The following is a 13,351-nucleotide window of genomic DNA, read 5'->3' on the forward strand; positions in this document are numbered from 1 at the left end:
CTTTTCTCCAAGTTACAGAAATACTTTGAACTTTTCTCACCGTCTTTCGTGGCGAGAAGTTGAAAAGGTAATGTATATTTCAAGAAATTTGGGTTCAAAAATTCCGTATCAGCTCGTATCATCAATTCCGTAAATATGGCGTATAGAGGCACAACTTGACAATAAACTGAACTATTTAAACGTAAAGGACGCACTGGATACACATAAATTTGTGTTTCCTTGCTGGCGGAATAGTTGCAAAACTCTTTTTTGTCAATAAAGTTGGACAATTTATGACTTATGATTGGCAAAATAGCGAAAGGAAATAGACTTTTCCAACCATGTAAAACTACACTGGGTTGTTGACATGGTCGACATACATTAAGGCATATGCATGTTCCTAAAGTAGGAGGTAAGTACTATAATTAATTGTTTAAAGTACTCAACATACCAGCAAAAAGTCATAGGGTCATCAGAGTACAGGGACTTTGTGAAATACTGGGTACAAAAAAAGTGCGTGAGCCGATATGCAACATCAAATATAAAAGCCGATTTACATAATTTCCCATGACCTTACAGAAGTGATCATGCTCAAATATAAAACCATAGAGTTTGGTCCTTGATATGCACCATCAATTGTGTACTTATGATCAATATTGCTAGGCAAACAATCACAGCAAACATGCCAAAATCCTCCCATTTCTCCTCCATTTACAAACAAATAAGCCCATCCCTTAAAACATGTGACTTATTTGATTTGTTGAGGTTGATCTTCTGCTTTAAATTGGCTAATGGAATTGGTACTTCTTCTTCTTTTTGCCAATTTTTTAAACGTTCTAAGGTTAAGGAGTTTAGGTATCTCCATGTAGTTCTCATACCAATGCCTTTTTCAACTCTGTTTTTGTTTCCTTTCCACGTTTGTGGAATGAACTTCCCAATGATGTCCGCTCTGCGCCCTCCCTTGCCTTGTTTAAGGCCAGGTGTAAAGAACATTTGATGATGTAAATTATGTTTTCCATATTCATAGGCCCACTCTAAGGCAATAACTTTGTTCACATGTATTTTAAATTTTGTTGCTGTCTGCCTATCTTGTGCACTGTGACGCATCCTGTGTGCAAAAGTTATGTAATAGAGTGAGTCACTCATTTATATATATATTTTTTTTTTTCATTCAAATGTTTATCTTGTATTTATATTATTATTGTTATTTTATGTAGGCCTACTTTAATATATTAATCAGGAAAGAAGAACACATTGTGCTTGGACTGTTTAGTCTACTTCTTCTTTCCTGGATTGTCATTTAAATTGCTTTTAATGTTTTTTTTTTTCATGTTTGTAATTTATGGCAATTGAAATAAATATTATTATATTATTATTATTAACTATAACTCCAACTACAACTACAACTATAACGATAAACTCAACTCTAACTCTAACTACAACTATAAACTCAACTATAATTCCAACTATAACTACAACTGCAACTACAACTACAACTACAACTATAAACTACAACAATAACTATAAACTATAAAAAGTTTAAACTCTATACCAAGAGGTAGGCCCTAAATGGTGTTGACAATGAAGACACACCTGACTGGGATGCATTTCTGTAATGCCCCCTTCCAGTGGCGGCGCCAGGAAATTTTTTCGGGGGGCAAAATGAATTTCAGGGGGGGCAAAATCAACCAAGTTTTCGCAAAATTACCGCCAAAAGTGGAAATTTTCGTAATTTTGGGTTTTTCTGGGGAAACAGGGGGCAAGAGTTCTGACTGGGGCATTTGCCCCCCCCCGTGGCGCCGCCACTGCCCCCTCCACGTTTCACTCTACCCCGGCCCAATGAACCTGGGGCAAAGCGGAACGACCTTTTTCAAGTTCACACCAATAAAGCTGCATTTTTGATCAACTTCATTTTAAATGTCATTTGTTAGTAAGTTTTGCCTTGCCTTGCTTCGTAATCCTGTTTGGGCTGGACAAAAAAAATTTGGTCCACTTTGCCCCGGTCTCCCCTACACAGTAATGGTAGGATAAGTACTGTGCGGTCACAAATGTACGGTTGCAAGTGCTTCTGCAATTACTTTACATTTGCTTAGGCTATTTGCTTCCACGACAACCATAAACAATATGGCGGCGACCATTGAGTGAAGAAAACATGAAAAGTGCAGTGCAGGAAAACAACTCTCATGCGATTTCTGTATGAAATGTCAAAAATTACAAGTAAAGATGAGAAACATAGGAAGAATCGGCGTACAGAGAAGCAAGAGGAGGATAAGGAAGAGGAAGAACAAGAGGATAGTGGGGTTTTATTCTACGTGAATAAGGACGGATTCCCAATCACAAATCATGTTTGGGATAGAATGTGGAATCACGTTAAGAAAATACACCCTGATGGTGACAAGATGGTGCAAACCATACGGGAGGCTAAGGAATTACCTAAGGTAATTTAGGGCGGTCCGGACTTTTAGACCACCCGAGCTTTAAGGTTAAATTACTTAATTTATTTTATCAAATTAAATTTCTGCAACAACATGAACAGTCAACAACTTCAGTGAACAAGGAAAGTTTGTGGGCACACCTAGACTGCGGAACTCAATGATAGTCAGTCACTTATCTTTTGGTCGTTATATGACTATGCTTCAGTGCCAGTGGTCATGAAAGAATTCAAAAGATAACTTCTGCCCCAATAATCCCAAGCTATTGTCTGAAACGGAAGATGTATGGTAAGAACTCAGTCCTCAAATGATAGTCATATAACGACCAAAAGATAAGTGACTGACTATCATGTCAGAAATTAATATTTTGTTCTGGGTCTGATTATTCGGACTAAGTCATAGCATAGTCAAGCCTGTCAAGGACACTCAGCGTGAATTGAAAGACCATGTCACTCGCCACAAAAGAATGTCAAAGGTCATAAACACCAATTTGGTGTACTTCCGCGCCTCGGAAAATGATGTTTAAGGTTTAGGACTAGTCACACCTGGCGTTGAAATCACGTTGAAATCAGGTTGCAATCACGTTGTATTTGCAAATGGACTTCAAATAGTCCAGAACAAAATATTAATTTCTGACATGATCGTGTTCTGGGTCTGAACTGTTTCCATATGAAATCTTGATGGCAAATTGGACAAAAGAAGCACATGGTTCTACTTGACAGCTTTTTAATCCCGGCTATTCATGTTCCGTGAATCACACTATTGTGGACCATCCTTCTGATACTTCAGTGTTTGGACAAGCAGAACGGTCTTTTGTCTACCTCTCTGTTTGTAAACAGACGAGGAGGTCAAAATTGTCATCCTCGCCGAATAGGAAAGATAGCGTAATAGTACGGCACTAGACTTCAACCTGACTTCAACCTCCTTAATTTTTGCATTGAAAGTTGGTTGAAATCAGGTTGTATCAACGTTGAAATTTCAACCTGATTTCAACTAACCTCTAGGTTGAAATCAGGTTGAAATACATTTTGCAAAAAAAAAAAATTGAAATTGAACATTTAGTTCCAAAGGTATAAACAGTTGCAGTGTTTGGAAAACAAAATGCAACAAGAAATTATTGTCTTTGTTTGGCTATATCTGAAAATCAATATCCGACTTCCGACTGATATTGCTTGATCACATCACGTACCAGGTATGTAAAATTGTGTTTGGAAAAAAAAATTCTACCATGATAAATAAAAATCGACATATACCTTCCATTAAATTGGCTCACCATAATTTTGTGTTTCTTGTTTTTTTCATCAGGCCCCAGTTCATCCAGCACCAACATTTCAAGTGAATAGCTCTGTGCCATATAGACTGGAAGCTGTGCAGGACTACATGAATGATTTACAGTATCCTTTAGAAGTTGAGCTTCACAAATTGCCATTCAAGTTTCACATACGTAACTAGAGATTTTCAATACCCTGAACAGGATTTGCCCTTTCGAGCAAAATACACTCCTAAACAGGAATTAAGTGCGGTTTTGCAACAAATTTTACCTAAAAGATACCCCATAGCAGGATTTTATCTGAAAGGTACCCTTACAGATTTTTGATCAAATAAACCCTTATTAATAGACTTGCATGCTTTTGTTTATAATTTTCTAATATAATGTTTGGGTGATGTTCCTGATGCAAAACTTGACTGGAAAACATGATGTCAAAAAATGGCTTGTTCCCCCAATCAGGCCCGGTAGCGGGTACTCACACTATGCCACTGTGTGACAGTGATTGCACTTGTAAATAAAATTCTGAAATAGCTGATAACCACACTTTATTTGTACGTGTAAGCAAAACATGTACAAGAAATACAGCGAGTTTAAAAACTTGGTATTAATCTTTAAGTTTCAGGGCATTTTTAAATTTCCTTGATTTCTACCAGATATAATCACACTGGAACACAATTCTTTGAAATAAGAAAAAACAGACCTTTTACAGGGTAAGTCATTCACTCGGTTGTCTCTTTGCTGTTCTCTTGCCCCCTTCTCTTTTAAGAAATTCTTAACAATTCCATAACTTTTGTATAGTTTTATATTATATCTGCCTCCAGTTAGCCGCACTAGCTTTGAAGTTCAGTGTGTTCTATGTTAGCTTAGCTTTTACTTTTATGTGCGCGATAGTGGCGCATATACACGCAAGAAACAACGCTATTTAAGCCCAGACCTTTATTTTTGAGCTGCTCGATTGCACCAGAGCTCCTACAGCTCTCCTTAACAACATTCCAGGAGAATGATTTACTGAGCTCCTCACTACTTGAATCCCTATGTCTTAATACAGATATTATACATGTAAGATTGAGCTCCTTGTTGAGCACCTTAGTAAACTCAGGAGAGTGATTAACAGAGCTCCTGCAATTTTCAGAAATTTTCAGAAATAAGCCAACACAGCACATGCTGAACTTCAAAGCTAGTGATAGTGCCACTGACTGGAGGTAGATATATAGCCTTAATATAGACTACTAGATTTCGCGGTTCTCAGGTCGGGCGCTTCTCGTGATAGGCCTATTTCTAATTACCCAAACCCGTTACCCATATACCTGCCCTGACTTTTTAAACTACTATGAAATGCGTCTCTCAATGATCAAGACCAAACTTGACACAACTTAATCAACTCTGTTTGTTTTATAGGTGTGATGCTTACTTCGGTAGTTCGGTAGGCCTACCCATAATCTGGAAACCCATCATTCGCCTCTTCCAAGCCCTGCCCTGTTACTTTAGAGAAACCGAAATTAGTATCTGGACGTGGATATAGGCCGTTACTAAAGTAATGAAATCAATCATGAGAAAGCGTGAACGCATAAAAAACGGTTATAGGCCTTACCACAACGGATAATTTTTATGTTAACCATTCTGGAGGATTCCGGAAATAGTCATGTTCTGCTGAAATAGGCCTATATGCACGTGTTTGGTGTGTGCACATGTTCGGTAGTGAAATATGTGTTGAAAATAAGGCCTATAATTATTGGTCCGATGAGATGCACCTGTTAGTCACACTGTAATGCTTTTCCGATGCGCGCACTGTACTCCACGCACACTTCCGTTGATACTCCGTGATAGCGCACCGCAAGCACGCGATAGTGCACCGCGTGAACGTGATCCGTGCGGACGCGAACGCGATAGCGCGCGGACGGACGGACACGCCGTTATTAGTGTTAAGATGTTTTCAATTTGTTGTACTGTACATACATTACCATTTTTGTTGTATCTTTTGATATCACTTCAGTTCTGAATACATGTAGTCTACTGACATTGAATGCTTATAGATTTAATTGATGAGTTTGTCTTTCCTTGCACCCTTTCAGGTTGATGGATTGTGCCAAGGAGATGATCCGTGAATCTTTACCAATTAAGTGTCTTGAAGCTGTCATCTTGGCTCTGTATCCTTTCAATTAAGATACTTTGCACTCTGATTTAAAGATTGTTAAATTGCGACAGTTAGCTACTGTAACAGTAAAATCAACATTTCAACTTCTTAAAAATGTGACACAATCACATAATAATCAAAACATCCCATAATCATATACCAAAGGGTTGTGATGTATAACAACAGGCTGTTGCAATCTGTTGGCGGCATATCGGCAAGCAAAAACAAGTTCCCGACTCTGAAAGCCTATGTTGCTGAAAAATCATATTCTGTTCTTACAACTTGATACTTCTCATATCGTCAGAACGGCAATGCTCCAGACTTGACTGGAATTCAACTCCTAGCAATCTGCCACTTACGGCAAAGCCAAAGTGGAGTGATTGATACATTGGTCACTGCTGGTGTTGCTAGGCCGATTGCATGACGCAAAATCATTGTCAGATAGCAAAGTCAGCAGGCTTTGCTGTTTGAGGAGAGCTTGAGCGATTGCTCCCCATCACTCCCCTCAAATAAAGCTGAGGAGAGCTTTTTATTGCTCGCCTACCTTTGGTGTAACAATAATAACCATATATTATACAGTATAGTAAAAATGCTCTCCTGCAGCACTCAAGGAGAGCGTTTTAAAAAGCTCCCCTGCAAATTTCAAACTGCAAAGCCTAGAAGTGGCCTGACAGTGTGAAACCAACATTAGGGACGTGCCCCCTTTGCCCCTATATCACTAGTGGAAATTTAGAATAAGAATTCTTTCAAAAACTATGAGATGGAACATTTTCTCATTTCTATGAAACATTTCACCCTAATGGGCATTTTTCTTCATTCAAATGAATAAGAAATACTAATTACAGTGTAAACATCCTGTCTTATTGTTTTAAATGAGAACATTTTAACATGATAATTAGTATAGCGTGCCCCTACCAGTCCCACAGGGTGTAAAGTTTCATAGAAATGAGAACATTTTCAATTCTCATAGTTTTGTCCAATTCTCATCACTTTTCTCATTTTAAATTTCCACTAGTGCTATGATGCTATATCACTGTTCTGATAGTATACCCTAATCAGGGTCTTAGCTAGAAATTGATGGTTGCCCGTCATTTGAATAAAATTGCCTGTCCTAATTTGACCTTTAAAACATTTCCCAGACATCTATAGCCCATTTGGGGGTTCAAAGAGTTCAAATATGTGCTGATATGGCCTTGTACTACAAATTTGGTCTACTAAAAAGGTCAATTAGCTTCTCAAAACAAACAATTTATAATATAGCATCTGTCAAAGGCATTAATTTTGCCCGTCCCAGGGGCAAACTGGCCGTGGTGACGGCGCCCAGACGGGTGGCTAGCTAAGACCCTGACCCTAATGAATGTATGCACAAAATGTATATGGGAGTAAAAAAGAATATGAAAGTCATCGTCTGTGCTAAAAAGAACTCTTTAACTCATGTTAACAGTTATCTTACTAATGGTGCTCAAGGACTTGAAAGATTCCCCATCAGTTTTAAGACACAATTCAATGGCAACATACATCGTCATGTGGTACTGGGTGTATATTTTGCTGGGAGGTATGGTGCATTGGGATTAAGTAGAAGAGATGATCTTATGTATAAACCACTGCAATATAAGGTGAGGACAATTAAAGGAGTATTTCGTGATCCTAGCATCCTCTATTTATGTCATTTTTCATTAGATATCCACAAAAAAACCTATTCCCAAAATTTCAGTTGATTCCGATTTAGATTCATGAGTTATGCATGATTATGTGTATTACACTGCTCCATAGACAATGCGTTGTAATTTCGTTCTGGTGCACCAGAACGAAATTCAAATTTCACGATATCTTTGCTAAACGAATTAATCTGCAAGAAATATTTTGTACATAAACATTATGTAGCCAGAGGTTTCCAGTGATATAAAAATCTCAACTTTTTTTGAGAAAAGTGGGGGATGAGGCTGTGGATCACGAAATGCCCTTTTAAGTGTGATTAATTGACTCGTATATGTGCGCAATTATTTCCCACATGTGATTGAGCAGTTGAGTGGTACTTTAATTTTCGTTGTTAAATTCAAAGTAAATCAGTTGAAAATATTTTGATAATTGATTTTTATTGTCTAAATCAATATATTATTGCAAAATAACACTTTGATGGTTTGCAAAAGTTCATTCTACAAATCATATACTTTGGAAACTTGCTTAATTTATTGTTGTTAATGAGTTATGTACATTTTACAAAAGTGTTGTTGTTTTAGCCCTCTTTACAACATAACTCAAGAACCACAGGACCTATAAAAGCATTTCTGTGATATTTGAATTCTTCTACACCCTCGCAAGGAAATGAGCAATGCAATTTTTGCCGAAGCTCACTACCATTCGCAAGATGTTGTGAACTACCAAATCGCAACACTTTGAAATAGTGTATTACCTTAAAACATAAAAGTATAGCAAATTCAATTAACGGATGTTTTTAAAAGGAAAATGAGTAAATAACAGTTGATTAAATGTGCTAACAACTTCTGATGCATGTCTAAAACCATACATCATGTTATGTTTCAAAATCAAATAATCTGGTACAACTTCTTATTTCAGTCGCTGGCGGACATGGCATTTGACTTTGAAGATGCATACAAAAAATGTAAGTAAAATAACTTGTTTATAAGTTTGAGTAATGATATGTTATAAACAGTAACGTATTATTAAAACATGTGAAGTTTAATTCCACTTCTTTGTGCAAGCTTTTTTCCAAATGATTTTGCAAAATCATGTTAAAATGATTTGAAACTGTCAGCAAGTATTAAATATAAAGATAGCTATAAAAAATATTTCAGAACCATGTAAATTGTGATAAAATTTGCTTTCTTTGCAATTTCCATATTTCTGAACATTTTTGCCAAGCTCTTTATATTCTGCAGTATAAAACACATTGTAATTATTGCGACCATAGCTGTTACTATATTGTGTAATTTGTGTACAGTTTGTTAGAAGATTTTACTATATTTTCTTTCAGATTGGCATACAGTTCTTAAAATCAAATTTGGCCTTCCTGTATCTCATGATCCCCACAGCTTTGAGCAAGTCCAGTGGAAGGTAAGGATTGAGTATAGGGGTTCCCATACTATGGGTTGTGGCCTGACAGGGGCACAACATCACACTTGGGCTATTAATGTGAGACTACCAACAAATAAAATAGGACCCAGTAGGGTTGGGAGTGATCTGATTTTAAAGGAATGGGTTCACCTTCCAAAAGACTGGATTAAAGGACAGTTTGTTAAAATAGTCGCTCTGTGTGGAGCAGCCCCCGGGAGCAGCCTTAGTGTCCGGACGGGTCCATGTTCAAAATAAATATTACATGTACTCAAGCCAGACTAAAAAGCCTGTATAGGTGAGCATAATGTATGTCTCAAAATCTACTTGATTGCCCTTCATCAGATGATCAGATGTGACTCTTGCTTTACTTATATTTGTAGTGAAATATTGATTAGAGTTTGTTCACTATTTTGGAGCAATTTCAGAATTGTGGTCATCACTACCAATGGTAATTTTATGGGGTAACTTTGTTCAGATTTATTCAATAAACACAAGAGTCACAGATTGAACAACATGGTTATATAAGACCTTTGTCTTCTGAAAGACTGGTTTAACTTGACATTTTGATTTTATTTTCAGTCTGTTTCTTTAAGTATGTCAAAAATGTCCAGAGTAGATCTGCAAAAGCATATAGAAGACTTTACCAAGGACATGAAAAACAGGGTGAGTGTTTATTTTCAGCTATTAACAGTCAGCAGTTGCAGAGAATATTCAGGTACCATAGGGTGTGGATAATTTAAATAATACCAAAACAGATCATTTTCAATTATCATCTTAGTGCATTTTCTAACAAAACTTACTTCATCTTACAAAACCAACTTGTCACAAAATCATATACATTTGTAACAACCAACAACACCTAGATACACCTCAAAAGGAAACAATTTCATGGGTCATTTGTCCAAATGTAACTTAACTGAATCCCATGGGGGCACTCATGTGTAAAGATGGTACGGGTATGTGCGGTGGTCAAGGGTCCTTTTTTATGCCCTCCAGTTCCGAAAACCCACATTTGGGGATCATACTTCCAAAATTGTAGCATTTTAGCTCAAATTTGGAAAAACTATGGAACTTCTCCACAGCCTATATTTTGACCCAATTTTAGTTCACCAGACCCCCAAAAATGTGTTGAAATATCAGTTCAAAAGCCCCAATATAGTTTGCTCGAAAATCAGTAAGTTCAAATTAACTTTGAAATATGATTTGAGTAACTCAAAAAACTTATTTTTGTATCCTCTGCAAAGTTTCAATGTCAATTTATTCATAGGCGTATCTAAATATTTAAATTATTAACAATAATTTGTTTATCACACTACAGTTCAAGTGGTCAGCAATATCTGCATATCAGTACCAAAAAGAATCTAAACAAAGCCAACCAACATCTCCAAGAAAACAAAATCCATCAAGACTAAGCCGCAGGGAACCTTCAATAGCGCCCTCACCCAAAGAATCGACAGCAGCAGCTGTGAAGGAATCACAATCATCTACATCAACCACAGATGTTGCATCACCTGTGTCAAAGGTCACCAGCGATGAAACAAAGGAGAAAAATGTGACCGAGAAAAAAAGAGTAATCTAGCAAGTTATGCTATAAGAGTTTAAAAGTGCAATATTTTAATACTAATTTTGTTTAAATGACTTCTTTTTTGTATAACAAATGACTGAAATTACAATCATGTCAAGAGAGTGCTTTTTGAGGTTATTCTATTTGGCAATTAAAAAAAAAAACTTTCATCAAAGTACAGCTGCACGATTAGAAGTTGAACAAGGAGAGGTTCTCTAGATCTGTGCCAAGATGCCATTCTGGTAGACTTGCTTCAAGTCCTTTGGCGTCCATAGTTAGTGAATATAAAATTCATGGAAGCTTTGCCACATCTTCCAAAAATTTCTGTTTCAAATGTTATTCTTTCAAAATAATTATTTACCATCATAACTTTGTAAAAATTTGTTTGACCATGGTTTGACATTTGAATTGTTGATGCCAGATAGTGGACTTTCTTATCTTACTTTACTCCAGGCATACTGTGCACTGCAGGGGTAGTGTTTGAGCAAAATGCACACCACCCCCACCCCACAAGGCACACTTCCTCCCTAGCTCATCGTCCTACACAAAAAATCTGCCCTAACTAAAAATTTTAGGGAGTCCATTATATGATAGGCTACTTCTACCACTGATTATATATGGGTTCTATGAAGAGCATGAATAGAGAAAAAGTATGGAGGAAGCCTTGATCAAGACTAACCATTCTGGTAGCTCTGGGCAAAGATGTTGTACCAAAAGAGGTTAAATGCCAGGGGTATTTTGGATTAATTCTCTCCCACCTAGTGCAATACATTGGTCACACAGGAAAACAAGTTGATTGGTCTGTAGCATGAATATCATTTTGGTATCATTTATCATCATCATTCAGCTGCAGAACACACAACTAATTTTCTTTGTGTGCGCTACATATACAATTCATGGCCAATGTCATTCTGTCATGCCATTTGCCGCTCTGGCAATGATTTTTACGTCTTATGCAATCAACTAACAATGCCAGCGGTGACCAGCGGCAAGCTGATAAATCGAGTTACTCCACTGCTTTGCTCAAAACGGCAAAAATTCAGGTCAACTTGTGAGCGTTGCAGCTCTGACGTATGAGAACAGGATACAAGTGGTGACCTTTGCTTTCAGAGTCATGCCACTGCCGCTGAGCGGCATGCTGCTTGGTAACTGCCGCTTGCAGAAAAATGCAAGTGGTGTGATAAAGCGTCACACCGCTCAGCGGAAAGCGGCATGCAGTATGAAACCAGCGTAAGAACAGTATTTATAATTTGAGCCCTTAACGATGAAAGGTACCCTATGTCAGCTGCGACAATTCCAATATAGCTACTAGTACTATGTAGTGGGAAATTTTTTTTTTGACAGGTTTTTATTTGTGCACTTTTGTTGGTTAATTTCAAAATAGTAAATTTAAAAGCCCACAAAAATATATTTTTGACTCATAGCCTTAATGTGTAGCTGTTTGGAATCGCGAATAAAAGAAACCACAAAACTGTTCAAAATCACAAAAAGTTAATACTGTTAAAATTTCCTACTTTACAGTATTGTATCCTCAAATACCAAATAATTTATAGTGGGGAAGGAGAGCAAAGAACATTTGGCTTAAGGATACGATACATGATTTACCGACAAGTGACTCATTTCGGAATGCGATCATGAATTTTGAAGAAGAAAAAAGTTTCCACAGGCTTCGTTGGGATTCGAACCAGCGATTCGGAACTTCCTTTGATTACGCGTCTAGTGCTTTACCGCTCGGCCACGGTGGCAGTTGAGTGGAGGAGTGTAATGATAAATAATAAATCTCATAATGCCATCTTTAGCCTTTTGTTTACTAAAAAAAGACGCGTTTTGTAAAGATAGATTAGCCATTTTATGCATAAAGAGCACGAACGTTTGGGAAAGGTTTCAAACAAATAATAAAGACACTGATGTGATGATGAAATTGCGTAAGTCGGGAAATATCTGCGTCGCAATGTTTTGTTTTGGTTTTAGGAATTTGACCTTAAAATTTACGACTTTATGACATTATCATTCGAAATCAACAAAAGATATTTCAACAGTATGGCCTCATTCTTTCTCTAGTATGTTTTGTACATGTATGTGAAATAGCTTCAACAATGGTTCGCTGCATAATGGTAAAAACAGCCTTGACCTAAAAAAGGGCGAGAGGTACCATATTTACCGATTCAGGCTAAATTTAAAATTGATATAAAACGTTTGTTTTTTGATCGATTACAAAAATTAATTTTTGTCATATAAAGAATTGTGTCTGGCGTGAATTACACTACAGTTTTTTATTCTTGGGGCTCTTTAACTTCTTCAAATAATTTTTTAAATTATAGAGTGAATCCCCTGGCCCTCTATAATTACGCACAAAAGATCGAGTCTCCTTAAGTGGGGTTTGAACCTGTGACCTGGTTTGCAAGACCAGTGCTCTACCATCCGAGCTACACCACATTTCGCCATAATACATTCTAGAAACGCTTGCTGTTAGAATAAAAAAAAATTAATGCTAATTTATTGCACATTCTAGGGAAGCGTGGTTACCTTTTTAAAATAACCGAGTGAGAGGGTTTTCAAGAAAATATTTTTCCTGTCAAAACTGAAGCATCCTCTGTATAAAAGAAAATATGAATATTAACTGCACATCATATATAACGATTCGTGATACCCAATTGTGGCACATTTGATGTCGTTTATGAGGCAGAGAATTTTATTTCCATTTTATATACGCCAAAATATTTTTTTAATTGAGCAAGAATAAGGATAGAAAAAACGTTGAAAAATCTATGTATAAATAACATTAGACCCGGCAAAAGATTACTGTTTCGTTTTTATGGTAATCTGATCTTTTATTTCCTGAAAAAAAATTGTGGGTCTAATGTCGAATATTCACATACTTGATCAAAACATCGAAC

The 13,351-nt window shown here is 36.8% G+C and overlaps 1 protein-coding gene across 2 annotated transcripts; it reads left to right on the plus strand.

The window, feature by feature from the left end:
- The first annotated feature begins 2,066 nt into the window (after nucleotides 1–2,066).
- On the plus strand, nucleotides 2,067–10,694 carry LOC140153785 (tubulinyl-Tyr carboxypeptidase 2-like). Of its 2 annotated transcripts, XM_072176639.1 has the most exons (9): nucleotides 2,068–2,417; nucleotides 3,717–3,805; nucleotides 4,335–4,391; nucleotides 5,754–5,828; nucleotides 7,260–7,431; nucleotides 8,393–8,438; nucleotides 8,811–8,890; nucleotides 9,470–9,553; nucleotides 10,209–10,694. In XM_072176639.1, exons 1-9 carry the CDS (start codon nucleotides 2,163–2,165, stop codon nucleotides 10,467–10,469), a joined length of 1,119 nt encoding a protein of 372 aa, XP_072032740.1. In that variant the 5' UTR covers nucleotides 2,068–2,162; the 3' UTR covers nucleotides 10,470–10,694. The 2 variants fall into 2 exon arrangements, with proteins under 2 accessions (XP_072032741.1, XP_072032740.1); XM_072176640.1 differs by lacking the exon at nucleotides 5,754–5,828 and having other exon boundaries at nucleotides 2,067–2,417.
- The last annotated feature ends 2,657 nt before the right edge of the window (nucleotides 10,695–13,351 follow it).

This window comes from Amphiura filiformis, chromosome 5 (genome assembly GCF_039555335.1).
Source record: "Amphiura filiformis chromosome 5, Afil_fr2py, whole genome shotgun sequence".
Classification (NCBI taxonomy): Eukaryota; Metazoa; Echinodermata; class Ophiuroidea; order Amphilepidida; family Amphiuridae; genus Amphiura; species Amphiura filiformis.

Coding starts and splice junctions, on each gene's coding strand:
- LOC140153785 (XM_072176639.1), top strand. CDS start 2,163: ATGCGATTTCTGTATGAAATGTCAAAAATTACAAGTAAAGATGAGAAA. Junction 8,891..9,469: donor TTGAGCAAGTCCAGTGGAAG/GTAAGGATTGAG, acceptor TTTTATTTTCAG/TCTGTTTCTTTAAGTATGTC. Junction 9,554..10,208: donor CCAAGGACATGAAAAACAGG/GTGAGTGTTTAT, acceptor ATCACACTACAG/TTCAAGTGGTCAGCAATATC.